This window comes from Heteronotia binoei, unplaced genomic scaffold, assembly GCF_032191835.1.
Source record: "Heteronotia binoei isolate CCM8104 ecotype False Entrance Well unplaced genomic scaffold, APGP_CSIRO_Hbin_v1 ptg000813l, whole genome shotgun sequence".
Taxonomy (NCBI): Eukaryota; Metazoa; Chordata; class Lepidosauria; order Squamata; family Gekkonidae; genus Heteronotia; species Heteronotia binoei.
In genome coordinates, this window is record NW_026800104.1 from 64,281 (window position 1) to 81,612 (window position 17,332).

The following is a 17,332-nucleotide window of genomic DNA, read 5'->3' on the forward strand; positions in this document are numbered from 1 at the left end:
TGCAGATAAAGATCAGCTTTCTACCATGATAAAATAACAACAAACACCAACTCTCATGCATGCAGAATCACTTGGATCACCCCTTCCACATTTGTTTCTGTTGTTTAAATAGCAGCAGCTAGACAGCTGAATCAGATGGGGCTGCACTGCTGGGGAGGGGAATTTAACCCTCCCCCCCCCCCATGTGATTTTCCTCTTGTAAATCACATACACACACTTCTAAATGGTATCTGTACATCCTGGCTCCCATAAGGCAAGGAGCACAAGGGGAGAGGTGTTCTGAAATTGGAGAGGGGGGATATACTGGGGGGGGGGAGCTTAAACCAAAACAAAAACCAAGTGCCCATGATCCCTATCCAGTTTCCTTCCCCACTGTTGCTTTTAACTTAAGACACCACATGGAGATCCAGACATGGTTCTCCTCACATTGCATCTCATTTGATTCTAAACCTAGCTAACTATCAGGTTCCATTAACAACCAACTGGAGACCATTTCACTCTGTGTTTTCTCTTTGCCTTAAACAGGGTTATATTTAAACTGGGAAAGTCAGAAATCACTTCCAGGTCAAATAGCTTCTGGAATCTGTCCACAAACTGGTTTTCTCTCTCCTGCCTAAACCGCATGGCCCAGAGGATGACAGTGTTGTCATTACACAAGTGGTCAAAGGTGAGCAGGAGCTCATCTAGGTAAGGGTGGTGATAGACGACGTCGGCAGCCAAGATGTAGTCAAACTGGCAAAAAGACTTGGGGAACTTCTCTTCCAGGTCAACCCCCCAAAACAGTTCTTTCACCTGGGGCTGATGTTTGCATCGCATCTTTGTGTTTCTGAAAACATTGTACTGAAGGTTTCCTAGCAGTTCAGGCAGGTCAGTGGCAGTCACGTGGGCACCTGTGAAAGACAAAAGCCACAGAATTGCAAGTCACTCTTGTGGATACATTAAAGAAGTAGTAGGAATATCTTTTGCAGAAACTCTGTCCTATTGATTACTGCTATAAACAGTTCAAAAACAGAACAACCTAACCCACCAAGTATTAAGAATTGGTTAGTGAAAACATGTGGGGGGGGTTGGGGGGGAGGGGGAATGCTGAGTTGGCCAAGCCTGCATTGTTTGAGAAAACAATCATTTTCATGAATCATTTTATATAACTGTAATTTTCTGAAAGTGATACAATCTGGATTTTTATGATGTACTTGCATTGCATTTAAGGGGCAGCCATGGATCAGTGGTAAAACATCTGCTTGGCATGTAGGAAGTCCCAGATTCAATTTCCAGCATCTCCAGTTAGAAGCAACAGGTAGGAGGTAATGAAAAAGACCTCTGCCTGAGACCCTGGTGAGCAACTGTCAATCTGAGTATCCAGTACTGACTTCAATAGATTGATGCCTCATAGGGCAGTTTCATGTGTTCATATGATTATAGCCTATGTATGGATTCATGTATACAAGTTTGTTTTTCTTTTGATGCTTGCATTGATTTTGTATGAGTTTTTCTAACAGTTCCCTTGGGGAGAAAGTTGGGGTACAAAGAAATTAGATGAATAAATGCATTGGTATTCCTTTCTCCTTTTTTGATTCCTTTCTCTAATATTAAATAATAAAAAAAACAATTAAATACAGTGATCTACCATTCCCCTCAGGTTGTTTTTACTAGCACTCCAGATTTTAATAGTATATGTGGAATGCTTGAAATCTGGTGCATGATGGAATTCACATGGGATAGTTTCAGACAAATTCTGTGAATGCCCAAACATTCAATAGTGAATGTTGATCGTTAACAAAATGATTGTCATACATACTAGTATATATTGTAAAAAAAATGTGATTGTCATGAGTACGAGTAAATATCTTAAAATAAATTATCCCAGCTTTTGGGGGGGCATTAACAAAATTAACGTTAACAGCATTTATCCATTTCCTGTACAGCAGTAGTAGGTGCTACTCACCAAGGAAACTAGCTACTATCGAGACCAGACCTGTCCCCGCTCCAATTTCAATGACATTTTTATCGTCCATGCTACATGAGTTCACATTTGTTTCCAAAAAGTGGCACAGAACAAGAGCCTGGGGAGAGGAGAAGAGAAGAGAGCAAATTAACATGGAAAGGAGGGGAAAGGTTAACAAGAAATGACTTCATTATCAGCAGCAATAGCTATAAGTTAATGAGGCAGCCTTCTAATGAAGGAAAAACATTATTTCAGATTATATTGTTAGCAGTCAGACCCCTCCCGCAGATGGGTAGTTTTAGACAAGCTTAAAAAAAAAAGGCTTAGACAAGATAAAGGTTAAGGTAGTCCCCTGTGCAAGCACCAGTCATTTCCAACTCTGGAAAACATCATCGCGTCATGATGTTTCCACGGCAGACTTTTTACAGGGTGGTTTGCCATTGCCTTCCCCAGTCATCTACACTTTCCCCCCAGCAAGCTGGGTACTCATTTTACCAACCTCAGAAGGATGGAAGGCTGAGTCAACATTGAGCCGGTTAGCTGAATCCAGCTTCCACCAGGATCAAACTCAGGTTTCCCTGATTAGGGGACTGGCAACCCTAGATTTGTGGGTGCAGACTGAGAAGGACAGGGTTTGGGGAAGGGAAGAATCTTACTGGATTATACTACCTCCCTTCAAAGCAGCCATTTTCATCAATTTTGTTTATTTGATTTATATCCCGCCCTCCCCACTGAATCAGGCGAACTGCTCTCTGTAGTCTGGAGATCAGTTGTAATTCTGGGAGAGCTCCACCCTCACCCCCCACGCACATGGAGGTTGGTAACCCTAACATACATGCACATTTTACGTGTGTTCACTATAACAGGGCTGGTTAGACAATGTATTTCTAATCCCCCATTGTGTAAGTTCCATATAATGTCATTTAAACGAGGAATCAGACAGAATCACTGATAGTGCTTTGTTCCTGGCACCAAAACCAAAAATGAAAACCGTACTGAAGGCCAGACCACGGCTCCGTAACTGTCAGTAGCTTCTGTAATCTCTATCTCATGTCCAACAAAATGGAATTTTTCCCAGGCTCGGGTGGTTATCAGTGAAGGAGAGAAACGTCTTCCCATGATTTCTGCAACTATCTGCTCATCTCCATTTTGTCCTAGTAACAATAAAAAGAGTGTGCATTGTAATAACAAAGAGTGGTAGCCAAGCTCAGCCAAAGATAGCATAATGAACTCATCTCTATCCTCTGGGCCGACAGGCTGTTCTCTTAAATACCAAGCTGTTTGTATTATGTCGCTATCCAGGAATGTAATGAATTGTTTATCATGATATATGTGGCCTGCTGGAGCTGTTATCCATCATGATTTCTATTTCTAAAGCTCCAATAATAGAATTTTATTTCTCTTTCGCTCAACATCAGAGAAACTCAGAAACTAATTAGAAAAGTTACAAGAATGTAATAAAGGGAAGACAGTGGGATATTTTTCAAAGCAGCCAAGAATATGACTCTCCCCAGCCATCCTCCATACAAATCACTCATGTTCTCCTGAGATCTTGTTTGGTGTTGCAGGCATCTGCGAATAGCATCAACCCATTGGGCTAACTTGTAGGGAGGGGTGGAATTCTAGCAGGAGCTCCTTTGCATATTAGGCCACACACCCTGGATGTAGCCAATCCTCCAAGGATTACAAGGCTCTTTTTTCTAAGCTCTTGGAGGACTGGTTACATCAGAGGTGTGTGGCCTAATATGCAAAGGAGCTCCTGCTAGAACTCCACCCCTGCTTGTAGGTTCTCACCTGACTTGTAGGTAGAAACTGTGTGCTACTTTAGGTTTGGCTGGGAGAGATGGGAGTTCATTTCATCCAAATGGGAGACACTGGCAGCAGAGATATCTTATGCCTATTGTCAGGGCTTTTTTTGTAGCAGGAACTCCTTTGCATATTAGGCCACACACCCTTGATGTAGCCAATTCTCCTGGAGCTTACAGTAGGCCCTGCACTAAGAAACCTGTAATCTCTTTGAGAATTGGCTACATCAGGGGTGTGTGGCCTAATATGCAAAGGAGTTCCTGCTACAAAAAAAAAGCCCTGCCTATTGTCATCTCTCAGACTAAAGTTTATTCTTGCATGTCTGCCAAGGAAGACCCTTTTTTGCTCTCTCCCCATCCTCTTTTCTTTTTGCATTGGGGGGGGGGGCACTTGACCCAAAAAGTTTCCTGTCCCTGCTCCATGGAGTGTTCTGGAAAAAGAGATGCTGGAACTCTTAAGAGGGAAATGAAGGAAAAGCACTTGGAATTCTTTGAAACAATATTACTTTCATGCATTACCAACTTACCTCTACTTTAAAGCTGTTTCCAAACTTTAGACACGTCAGCAACTTCCCAGTTCTTTTTGGGTCTTGCTTTTGGTGCCTAACACTGAATGATTACCTTGAAGCAACCATATTTTAACATACTTTGTTGGACCAAAGACTGTCATGCTCCCCTGGTGTCCCTCATGAACTTTTAGACACTTTTTGAGAATTTTGTTTGCTCAAAGAGGGTCTGGAGGTTCATTCTGGAGTGCTACCCCAGAAAAAAAACTCTGCCCTGATCTATAAACAATTATGACCTGAATTTTGACTCGCTTGCTTTACATTTGATAATTTAGGTTGTTTACGGTATTTTTATCTATGAGTTGCCTTGAACTGGAGAGGTAGCATGCACAGTCCCTAAATAAAATAATGCCATCTTTAATGACTAACAAGGTTTGACCTCATTCTATGGCAAGCGAACCATAGAAATTCAAATATCAAAGATAGAAAGGCCTTAAGGTGAAGAATCCAGCAATGCCCTCAAGTATCCCTACTGAAGTGATTTCAAGGAGCTGCAATTAGCACCAGTTCTGAAAGCTGAGACTACAACATGGCAATATGTGCCCTCTGCCCTGAGATAAATTTGGCTCTTTGACAACACATCCTTTCTAACCCAGTAATTATATAAACTCTTATCCAGAGGAAGGATGGCTACATATGCAAAGCAAGTCAGCTCCAACATATTATTTCTCAAATATTCATCAGTATAACCATATGGAGGGGAGGAGAGTGAGAGAGAGAGATCATAGCCCAGAAATTACTTTCATGAAAGTTCCAACAGGACTGAATATTCGTCTACACCAAGAAATCCCTGCCCAGAACACACAAGTTACAGAGGAGTGGCCATGTTGCAGCCAAGGTAGCACTTTAAAAACTAGCAAATTTTAATGTGATGCACACTTTCATGTACCACACAGACTTTAAAAAACTAGATATCTGAGAGATGGGTCCTCTGCTCTCCTACCTGTCTACTGTCTGTATCTTGTGTGTGTATGTGTGTGCGTGCATGCACGCAAGATGATTCCATCATGCACTCACAGGGTTGGTGGCCCATAGCCTGCAGCAGCTTGCATGAAGCAGTACACTTTTGGGCAGCAATGTCATTATGCTAGGGCAACCATCTAGCATTTACCCAAATTGGGTGAGTGCTAGAGCATTGCCCAAATGTGATGTCACTTCTGATTGCTGCCTGTTTGTTGAGACACCAATCTCCCCCATTTCTGTGGCATTCCCTCATACCACTCAGATGAGGAGCAGCAGGCAGAGCTGGTGTGTGTGAGAGAGACACACACACTCACCCACCATCTGAAATGGTGTAGCAGCTAGCCCACACACAGGTTTATGACCTCACAAGACCACAGAGACAGCCATCTTTCTTTTTTTCTGCACATCTCAACAGGTAATCCATATTTCCACAGCTACATACCCTTGTATAATAAAACTGTCCAGTGGTAGTCTTGCCACATGGTCCCAGTCTTTCAGCCTCTATCATGAATGCCACACTCCACTTTGGAAGGCATATGCAGCTTGCTCCCAAAAACAGGAACTGTGGCTCATCCACCTAAACTGGCCATATTTATGCAGATATTCCATCTTCTCTGAGCATGAGCTTCTTAGGAGGAAACTTTTAAAGCACTCTTGGCTTCTACAGTGTGCAACTAGCAACTCCTTCAAGTTATCTATTTCTTTGAGATCTGCAACTCGAGCATTCTCATATTGCCCAGTGACACCCATCTCCATCTGATTCTCAACCAGCTGAATATGTAACTGCAAAATTAAGGGCTAGTTTAAAGATTGATCATAAATGCCATAACAATCTAACCTGGATGTGATCACAGCATGGATCATAGTGGCCAGATCAAGCTTTTCAAGGAATGGCTATAGCTGGCATATCCAGGGTTAGCCCATCCATAAGGCAACCCTAGGCGGCTGTCTAGAACATGGTCAGGGAGGCAATGTGTGTTCAGGAGCCCTGAAGCCAGCCCTGGACATATCAGCCACAGCTGATAAAAGAAGTTACATGCTATGGGGAAAACCTGAACCTCCAAAAGTTTAGTTTTATTATTATTATGGTCAGCAACCAGATCCAACTGACAAAAACATTATCAGGTATACAGATATTCAAGTTAAGCTCCAGTTAAAATAAAAATAGAAAATTGTGCAAAAAATCAATATAAAATTACATAGTAGAAAGAGAATAAACTGTGAACCAGGATTCAGCAAAATCCAGAATTTATGAACCTGCTCCTTCACTGGGAAGGCAACCCCCTCCCATACAGGGTGATTCCACAACCTCAAGCAGCTTCTCCATTGACCAACAGCACCTTGGTCTCGCCTGGTTTGGAGTTTGTTTATTGGCCCTCAGCTATCCAGTTACCTTCTCCAGACACCTGTTCAGGATTTCCACAAACCCACCCAACTCAGCGGTTATGGAGAACGAGATCAGGGTGTCAACTGCATACTGGTGACCCTTCACTCTAAAACCCTGAATAACTTCCCAGCAATTTCATGTAGATGTTAAATAGCATGGGGAACAAGATAAAAGCCATGTCAACAAGCAGTGATTCCCCTAGCATCACCTTCTGGAATCAACCAATCAAATAAGAACAGAAACACTGAAGCACAGTTCTCCCAATTATGACACCAAAGCAAAAGCAGATGTTCTAACTGTGGCAGAAAAGCCTTGAACACACAATTCCTGCCTCCAGTGAACAAATGCTTCAAAAGACAATGAATATATATTGAAGTCACCTTCACATTTCAGAATGAATGCTTCGTCTTTATTCAAAGCGTGTAGTTAAGAGGGATAAAACCTTTACCATTTAAGATCAACCATGGATTGAATCCCACAGAGAATTTCTGCAAATGTAAGGCAGAGGGTGATTCGCACCAATTCCCTGCCCCACTTTAGAATTATGACTCTGGTTTGTGTTGTTTGTAGGGATCCCTCATCCCCCCAAGAACAAATATTTGGGGGACAGCTGGGGTTGTAGGGGCGTGATTGTAGAACATCCACTCCCTTCCACCACCAGCACAATCCCAATGGGTGGAAGTGTATATTAAACCAAAGCATATTTATTAATTCAGAACATTTAAATGCCACCTTAACAAGGCAGATAATGTTGACAGAAAGCAGAATCCTGATGAAGACCTATCATAACAGCACAGTGTACTAATATTTCATTCCCTACTGAGTAACAGTGTTCACAGCATTCGAGACATGCTAATTAAAATTATGCATCCCAAACAAATTATATAGAAGGGCTTTATCTCTTTGTTGCCATGCAATTGGCCATCATAACTACTACTCTGGAATTACATTTTCACGCATCTACTGGAGACAGATTCCAGTAGGGCATCCATGGGTGAGGTCAGACATTCAGAAAATCCCGCTAAGGGCATGAGTGGAGTCAGGAAGCATGTTGGATTTTAAGCGGTTGTCCAAACGTCAGCTCATTCAAGTCCCAAGTTGAGACGACTGGGGCACGGACTAATTTGATACTGCTTTAAATCCGGAACAAAATTCTTCTGACGGTTCCTGAGCGGAATTTCTCTGTTTGAATGCTCCATTGTTGGCGACTCGTCAGAAGCGCACCACCGCTTCCTGCCCAAAGCCCCCTGCAAGTGATATCACTGCGCCAGTGAATGAACGAGTGAATGTTGGCTCGATAAATCGTTTACCTGCCCTTAAGTCTGGAAACAAAACTCACTTTTGAAACTAGATGTGAACTGATTTGAATTCCTGGGTTTTTTTCTGCACGCGTAGTGCTCGTGCTGGAAAAGTAGTGCCAACAGACTAGCACAACTGTTAGTGATCTGACCCATTTAAAAGCGACGCGCATCCCCGCCCTCGAGAACGAGGTCATGGTGGGTGTGCGAGGTCTCTCGTGGAGAAGGGAGGAGACACTGGATCTGCTCGATAGTGCAGATAGCGGACATCACTGTGCCTGCACTAATGCAGATTGACGTCTCATGAAACGAGGTCCGGTAGAGCACTCTGACTGACCAGCGACGGGACCCACATGGGATAGAACGGGAGCCTGGCTGTTGTCTGATCGGAAAATTGGTTGTGCAGATTATAATAGAGGCGCGTTGCAGATGGATTTAATGGTGAGTGTGACCGCACCTCATATGGGTCTGTTGCAACAAAAAACAGAAGAATCTTCTGGGGATTTCAATACTAGCAAATTTATCACAGCCCAAACTTTTGTGAGCTGAAGACCACATTGTACGATGCATGGAGTGAATTCTAAGTTGAAAGATTTTTATACCAAAAGGAAGCAGTAACTCACACATGATTATATTTTCTAAACCCATCATATTTTCATTTACTTTTAAAAAAATAATTTCAATGACAACGCATCAACGAAACAACACATCAACAAAACATCATCAACAACAACAGAGTTAAAATTACTATGATGCATAGCCAATCTTGTTGGCCTCCAGAGCCAGTTTGGTGTAGTGATTAAGTGTGTGGACTCTTATCTGGGAGAACTGTGTTTGATTCCCCACTCCTCCACTTGCAGCTGATGGAATGGCCTTGGGTCAGCCATAGCTCTTGTAGGAGTTGGCCTTGAAAAGGCAGCTGCTGTAAGAGTTCTCTCAGCCCCACTTGCCTCACAGGGTGTCTGTTGTGGGGTGGGGGGAGGTAAAGAAGATTGTGACCGCTCTGAGATTCAAAGTATAGGGTGGGGTATAAATCCAATATCATCATCTTCATCATCATCATAATCGTCATTCCCTTAAATATCTCCTTCTTAGGTCTTTGAATATTATACTATAATATTCCCATACAAATGGCTGTGTGCTTTCTGTGTTTTATGTAAATTAGTTTGTCTCGATCTATGCTGGCCATGGGCCATAATAATAAACTGAATGACTTGATCATTATCTTAAAAAAGGTAAAGGTAGTCCCCCATGCAAGCACCAGTCGTTTCCGACTCTGGGGTGGCGTGCCTTCCACAACATTTTCACGACAGACTTTTTACGGGGTGATTTGCCATTGCCTTCCCCAGTCATTATCTTATACAGCTCTTAATCATTACATTAACAAAATCAATTTGAAATAACAATGATTACCAAAAGAATATGGGAAATCTTAATTTATATTTTCATTTACTGTTAACCACCTTAAAAAGAAATCCCCTTGCCTTACAACTGGCCTGCCATCTCCCTTCTCCATCCCTTTCCCTTTAGTACAACCTACAAGTATAGAATCATAGAAGCACAGAGTTGGAAGGGATCTCTAGGGTCATCTAGTCCAACCCCCTGCACAATGCAGGAACTTCACAAATACCTCCCCCCCACACACATACATCCCCTCTGCTCCATGCCTAGATGGTATTGCAGGGGTCTGGCCATAAATACACCTTGTCACACCCCCAGTGATCCCACATGTCTTCAGAAGGTGTTTGTTCACCCTAAGGGCACTCCGTGTGTCAGAGATGGACTTTGCTAAAGTACTGATGCAACTCATGAACACCTGATTATGTAACACTAAACCCTCATCTGACCTGACAGATTAAGGTGTTAATGCTCATGTATATTTCATACCACCCTCTCAGGCCCCGTCTACCAGTTACATAAACTCACTGGCTACCTTATTTAAATTTGTCACTCTATCATATTCTCAGAAACTGCTAAAGACCCACCTTCTACTCTTTCTTGCTTCTATTTTAAGGAAACTAAAAACTGCTAAATGCTGAGTTCACATTAATGCCCATCTTCTTCTATTGGCTCCTGCCCATTCTTATATAAGAATCTCCCCCACAGCCTAGCTGCTTCTAGAAGTGTCCCTCGGAAACTGCATTCACACGGTCTCCTAACGCATAATTGCCAAACAGGAAGGAAGAAGTCTTGTCTCTTTGATAAGTGGAAATGAACAGTTGAAGGGTTTTGATGATATGAAGCTTAAATAATATCACCTGAAAATTGCTGCAGATCAAAATGATACTAAATGCTAGAGGGACTGGTTTACACAGACAACACTAGTGCCTCCACAGTAAAGATTTTAAATCACTGGGGTGTATCGGTCCCTGGAGGGTATCTTGTTTACAGTAGTGAGCAATCAACATGGGAAATGCTGGAAAAGCATGCAAGGGGTAAGCAGGTCAAATGAAATTATACCTGGCCCAAGGCTGAAGAGTCAGGCGTTTGAGACACTTCTTTGCAAAGGGCATTTCCTTTTAAATCACACAAAATAATCTGCAACTCTTTAGCATAAGTGTATAGTTCATTCCTATATTTATCTGTAGCTATGAGTATACCACTCAATATTGAAGTTACACAAATGGTCTATGATTATTTCAGTTCAGGCACTGTGGGTGTGATGCTACCATCTATATGTTCCAATTTATTTTTATCAATGAACAATGCATCCCCTAACAGCATATAGGAAGCATATTTCCTTGGGAAGCTAGTGGCATACCTTTATTTTGTTTATACCTTGCTTTGTCATTCAACTGTGACCCAAAATGGCTTACATTGTTCTTCCCTCCATTTTACCCTCAAACAACCCTGTGAGGTCGGTTAGGCTGCAAGTTGGTGACTAGTCCCAGTGACCTTTCATAGCGTGGAGATTCAAGCCTGGGTTTCCCAGTCTGACGTACTCTGTAACCATTATACTACACTGGCTTTCATAAACCAGGGAGGGCAAGAAAGATAATATTTACCTTTTTCCTTTTCTGGCATTCGAGATAATTCATCTGATTCAAAATGCTTGTGCTGTGACAATTTTGATTCCATTTCACCCCACACTCCAGAGAGGTAGGATATAGGTGCTAGAAATGAAAATGGAAAACAAAGACTAGACAGTAATATATGCAGGATCTATAACACAGCCAAGACAGATCTAGAACACAAGTCTTTTCTTCATTGCCCATTTCAGAGTAGTTGTAACAGTGAACTGCAAATAAGGTCAGACTACAGAGTCATAGTAAGGTCACAGCAAGGCAGAATGAATGATGTTCACCCAAGACGCTGTGCCCAAAATACAGAATCTTGCAGGGTCCACAGCTTCTTCCCATCCTGCACAAGGAATTATGATGCCCTTGGGGAAAGTTTTACTTCCAAACTGTATATTTATATCTTAAGTGAACATCAACATTCACATGCAAATGCTGATAATTCCAAATGACCATCCAAAAATAGATACACATTTCCACACTTTTCAGACTCAGCATCTATTAATATTCACAACAGGATGAAGGAATTTCAGGCATCCGCAAATGTTGGATTGGAACCAGAAGAAATTTTCACGGATCAAAGGGGTCCAATTTTTACTCTTCCATCCACAGATCTCTGACTCTCCCCATGTTATTGGGGTGGGGTCTGCCCCCTCCAGAAGCAGCTTTTGGGAGGGGGACATGAGGAAGTCCTATTCCACTGATAGAAAACCCTTCAGTCAGTAGCAATTTTCCATGAGATCCTACCTTTTGCAGGGGATTTTCAACTCTCCCATGTGAGAGTTGACATGCTCAACATTTTGGAAAGTCACTGTAATATAGAGTTTTATCAGTAGTTCAGAGCACCAGAAATTCTTCCTCCACTGTCAGTATTATTTAAATGATCAAGGCGACACAGTAGTTTGTAGCAGGTACCTGCCAGCAACAGATGTTTATTATAGTGCATAGGTGAGTGTTTTCCATTATCAAATGCTACATACAACTGCATCAATAGTTGTTATGGAATGAAATAGTAGTAAGCAAGCTCTCCTGAAACACTACACTTTTCTGGGTACTGTGTCACCAAATCATTTCCAGTAATTCCACACTAGCTATTTCCTACTGTGCCAGTGGGAAATTGTTATTTTAAGAGCATTACACAGCAAATAACAAAATATTTCACTCTGTATAGAGCTTTGTGACAGATGAAACCCAATTTTGAAAATGAGTCATGCTGAATTCGCTCGGTCTTACTTCCTGGTCAGTGAGCATAGAGATGTAGCCTTTATCTTCTAGAGAGGCAGAGAGAGCTTTGTCTGGGAATCTTACTGCATCTTAAATGACAGAATTGCTTAGCTACACAATCGCTCACAAGCATGAAGACATAATGGCCTTTTACAGATGCTTATTTTGAAGGTCATCCCTTTAGGATACTATTATCCGAATTCCAAAACAACTTGAAGGACTCAGAAATGTTACCCTGCTGACTAGCTTAATGTATATATATATATATATATTTACTATGGCTGTATTACTGGTACTTCAAATTAGACCAATTTCTTATCTAAATAGGCAATATATTCCATGAAAGGTTTGAAGGCATTCAGAGGAATCAAAACTATGCTTTAAAATAAACCTGGCGACATCTAGAGTCTTAAACGCCTACACCAAGGCATTCAGCAACGTACCTAGTCTTTTGTTCCAAGTGTCCAGAAATGGAGACTATAAATCCATACTCTCTCTCTCTTCCAGTGCTTAGTTCATGAATAGCCCCAGAGGGAACGCAGTAAAGTTTGAAACATAACCTTTCAGCAGCCCCCTATTATGAATGAATAAATCCTGACAGCTGCGAAGTGAACAAAGTGGGCACGCCCTTCAAATTTCATTGGGAGGGAAAATATCTTCCCTCAGCGCACTTACATAAAGGAGAGCTACCCTAGGAGACAGAGATGTTATACAAGACACAGACTTCACCACCTCTCTTCAGATTAGTAGAATAAATCACAGCCCACCCCCCACCCCAAAAAAACCTTCTGATTTTAACACATCCAAATAGAAACATTGTGTTTTATTATTTCTTTTTAAAGGAAGATTGTGGGCAAGAAAGCTGTTTTTCTTACTTTAAACCTTGTGATTTAAAGTGTGCTAGTTTGGAAGGACATTTCCAGGTTTAGTGCTAGCATGCCTCTCTTTAGGAAAGCTCTGGGGGGGGGGGGAGTGCTGTAAACTTTCAGCGTGGTTTATTTTGAAATGGGGTGTGTGTGGAAGATGTTTCACTAGCTTTTTAGACCCTGACAGATTTAAAAAAAAAAACTTGAATAAATTACTGAAATGGGCTCTTTACTAGGAAAGTGGGTCATAATGAAAACAGATTCTTTTAGAAGCTTGTGGAATGTCTCAGAAGTGTTTGAATTTCAGAACATAAATATTCAGTACATTAAGAAAAAATGAAATGGGAAAACACTACATGTGTAAGGCATCAATTGGCTAGCACCTGTCATGTCACCAGCAGTCACTCAAACACACACCCTTTCACATACACAAACACCATCAGAGCAATATTACTATTTTTAAAACACTGGTGGCAAAATATAAAACGTCTTCTCTTCAAAACAGAGCTCAAGATGCAGCTTAAAACTTATAAACCCTTAAGAAGCTTAATTACATCACTCCTGAGAATCTGACTCCCCACCACCACCAATCCCATTCATGTTATCCAAGGAAGACCAATGAATACCCATGGATGACCAATGAATATCATCCATATGTCAGATTTGACAACAGCATGGTGAGAGATGCTCTCACAGTGGTTGCCCCCATCTATGGAGCTTTCTCCCAAAGCAAACTTCCCAAATTAAATCTAAGGATAGTCTCCTTTCTGAATTTCTGTAAGATCTACTTGTTTGGACTAGCCTTCAGTGCTCATATTGGGAAAGAAAATTCTGCTGGAATAGATGAAATCCTGTTCTATTTAAATTATTATTATACTTTGGACATATAGATCCATATTGATAATAATATACAAATCACACCAGAGATTAGTTACTTTAGATATGGCAGTTAAAATAAAGCAAGACTAAAGGTCTAATTTATTGAAAATTTCACTAAACTAGCAGAAATGAGATATTCTGGTGAAAAATACTGTGCATTATTACTGAATCTGTAGCTGATTTAGAGAAAAAATATGAATGCATTGGCTGCTGAGGAAACAAGTTGTGGTTTTAGATGGCTACAGGGATTGAACCTCTCTTTTCTCTGCAAAAGGATCAAGAGTACTAATCGTGACAGGAACCCTTTTTTTTACTGTAGTCTGGTCAGCTGAGCTGAAGAGTAAGATGTTTCTTATTTGTTGAAAAATATCCTCATTTCCATTACATTTAGAGCAAATTTTGCTTGTGCATGTCCACTGTCTATTATCACTGTACTTGAATGGAAATTATTACATCAGAATCCATTATCAAGGGAAAGGCTTGCTTTTGATTTGTTCTTGCCTGGATTCTCAGTTTGTTGAATTTCTAATCCTGGAACCTATTTGCAGGAAGCTCTAAATGGCAAAAAAGAGATGGCACTTAAGTCCCACATTAGTCCCAAAAAGTTTTAAGGAAGCTAGTATCCAGAGGTACACTTGCTAAAAAAGGTAAAGCTAGTCCCCTGTGCAAGCACCAGTCGTTTCTGACTCTGAGGTGATGTCACATCATGTTTTCATGGCAGACTTTTTACTGGCTGGCTTGCCATTGCCTTCCCCAGTCATCTACAATTTCCCGCCAGCAAGCTGAGTACTCATCTTACCAGCCTCGGAAGGATGGAAGGCTAAGTCAACCTTGAGACTGCTACCTGAACCCAGCTTCCACTGGGATCAAACTCAGGTCGTGAGCAGAGAGCTCAGACTGTATTACTGCAGCTTTACTGTTCTGTGCCATGGGGCTAGGTACGATTAAATGGGAATTATGTAGCTGTCTTAAATGGAATTTATTCCACCCTGAACTTTCGTGAAGCAGCTGCTGCTAATAAAAGCAGGATCTGGAAGACCTGAGTTTAAATACCCACTCTGCCATGAAGTTCGCTGAATGACCTTGGCTAGGTCCTCCCTCCCTCAGCTCATCCTACTTCACAGGGCTGTTGTGAGTATACAATGAAGAGGGGAAGGATGATGTACACAGCCCTAAGATCCTGGTAGCAAGGACAGAATTTTAAAAATATGTATATAGTAATTAAACAACAAACATCCCCCTTCCCCTTCATGCTACAGGCTGCTACACTTCCCAAAATCCTGTCAGCAATGCTTGGGAAGGGTGTGGGGAACCTGCCATGGCATGAAATAGATATCACAGAAACAGAATGAGGCCTAATATCCAACTTCTTAGTGTGAACACCTTCATATAAACATCACACATTTAAAAGACCTAATACAGTACCAGATTCTAACCTTTTTCTCCAGCCTCTCTGTTGCATTCACAAAACAGGATGTTCTAATTACAGGACTTCTATATAGCTCTCCCATAAGTCTTTGAATTAGATTGTCACGTCATCAGAACAAAGAGCCTCTGCACAATTTTTCAGGGATTAATCCTGGAACAGGCTACAGGTGCAACCATTAGACAAATCAATAATAAAGACCTCTCTCTGGAGACTTGAGGAAGGACTGGTGGGGTCACACCATGCTCAGCAACTGAGATTAATGGACGGCGCACTGGTGGGATGAGATACGTTCTATAAAACCTCATGCCTCAGAGGATGGAGCCGCTGTTGTTATGAAATACTACACTTGGCAGAACGACAGGCCAAAATCTCAGGAAGGTCACCTTCAAGGCTCATCTTTGCAAAACAGGTAAGATAATTTCACAGCGGCTCACTGGGTATATTGGCTGGACTTTCAGAAGATAAAATACTAAGCAGCAAAGTCCTTTTCTGCTCTGTAGAAGCATTAAAATGATGTTGTTAGGGAAGGATATCTGTCCTCCTTAAATCTACAAAGAAACAGAGCAACCTATTCAACCCAGAGTTCCATGATTCTTCCGTCAGTGCTGTTTTTTAACTAAAAAGAAGAGAGAAACTGCTGAATGTGTTCCCCCTCTGGTTCAGGGGGACAGCTGAGGCTTTGCAGCAAGGCACCCGCTTTAATGCAGCAGGTTCTGAGTTCGATCGTCAGCATCAGATGAAAGACCTCTACCTGAGACCTACTGCCAGTCAGACATTGACCCTGAAAGACTACTTGTATGACCTAGAGACAAGCAGTCTGAAAGACTACTTGTACGAGACACGAGATACTCCAAGATGGCGTCGAGGCAGCTGCTCTGATTCACAATGTTCCGCAAGTGGTTAGCTAACTTTACTACTTGTCTGACCCAAAAGAAAGGCAGCTTCATGGGTTCAGATGCAACAAATATTAACTCTGGGCAAAACCCAGCAAAAATAGTAGAACAACAAAACAAGAGTCCACTGTCAACCTGAAAGACTAACAAAAATTGTTTCCAGCATAAGTTTTCATAGTACATTTCATTAGTCTTTTAAGGTCTCACTGGACTCCAATTTTGTTCTGATCCTACAAACCAACATAGATGCCTGTCTGGAATTAAACTGACAAAAAAATTTAAGAGTAACAGTCACCAGAGATTAAAAAAATAAGGCCAAGACCAATGCTGCAAAATCAGATAAAATAATTAAATTTCCAAAACATTCCCTACACGTTTCACCAACAGGCTTCGTCAAGGGGATCTGTTCATCTTCAAAAAGAGTAAAAGATCAGAAATTTAAAAAACTGGAAGAACCACAAAATTTCATCTAATGCAGGGGTGTCAATTTCATTTGCTCTGAGGGCCAGATCTGACATAAGTGAGACCTTGTCGGGCCAGGCCATGTGTGTCATAAAATGTAATGCCAGGTAGAAGAGATATAAACTTCATAAAGAACACAAACACAACTAAATATTTTTTTAAAAAAACTTAAAACATGATTAATACATTGGCATTTGTTGGTTTTAATAGTGCTTTTTTGTATTTCTCCCATGGGATTGAGGGAACTGAGCAAAGGAGGCTCTGGCTTTTTCCTTCCTTCCCCAGGGGACCAGGAAGGGGGAGAGCCTCAGCCAATAGAAGGAAAAGAGGCTTGACTCTGTAGCGCTGTTGTTCAATTGAGAGAGCCTGCCAAAGCAAACTATCCCTCCCCTCCTTCCTCCCCAAAGGAAGATCCTCAGCCAATGGAGAAAACAGAGGCTTTGCTCTGTAGCTCCTATGCAATTGAGCAAGCCTGGCAACCAAGCTGTGATATAGAAGGAAGCAAGAAAGAGGGAGAAGGAAGCAGATGACAGCCAAATGCTTTAGGGCCTGAGAGGAGCCCTCCAGGGGCTTGATTCAGCCCGTGGGTCACATGTTA

The 17,332-nt window shown here is 41.6% G+C and overlaps 1 protein-coding gene across 1 annotated transcript; it reads right to left on the reverse strand.

The window, feature by feature from the left end:
• Window positions 1-360: 360 nt before the first annotated feature.
• LOC132590817 (protein-lysine methyltransferase METTL21E-like) lies at window positions 361-12,710 on the reverse strand. Its single transcript, XM_060263747.1, has 5 exons — window positions 12,649-12,710; window positions 10,970-11,077; window positions 2,942-3,099; window positions 1,946-2,063; window positions 361-890 (listed from the first exon to the last, which is right to left on the reverse strand). Exons 2-5 carry the CDS (start codon window positions 11,040-11,042, stop codon window positions 472-474), a joined length of 768 nt encoding a protein of 255 aa, XP_060119730.1. The 5' UTR covers window positions 11,043-11,077; window positions 12,649-12,710; the 3' UTR covers window positions 361-471.
• Between the last annotated feature and the right edge of the window lie 4,622 nt (window positions 12,711-17,332).

Excerpts from the sequence above, each read along its gene's own strand:
- LOC132590817 (XM_060263747.1), bottom strand. The coding sequence starts at position 11,042 with ATGGAATCAAAATTGTCACAGCACAAGCATTTTGAATCAGATGAATTA. Across the intron at positions 2,064-2,941 it reads GAGCCGTGGTCTGGCCTTCA|GCTCTTGTTCTGTGCCACTT; the intron begins GTACGGTTTTCA and ends TCCTCTCCCCAG. Across the intron at positions 891-1,945 it reads GATAGTAGCTAGTTTCCTTG|GTGCCCACGTGACTGCCACT; the intron begins GTGAGTAGCACC and ends TGTCTTTCACAG.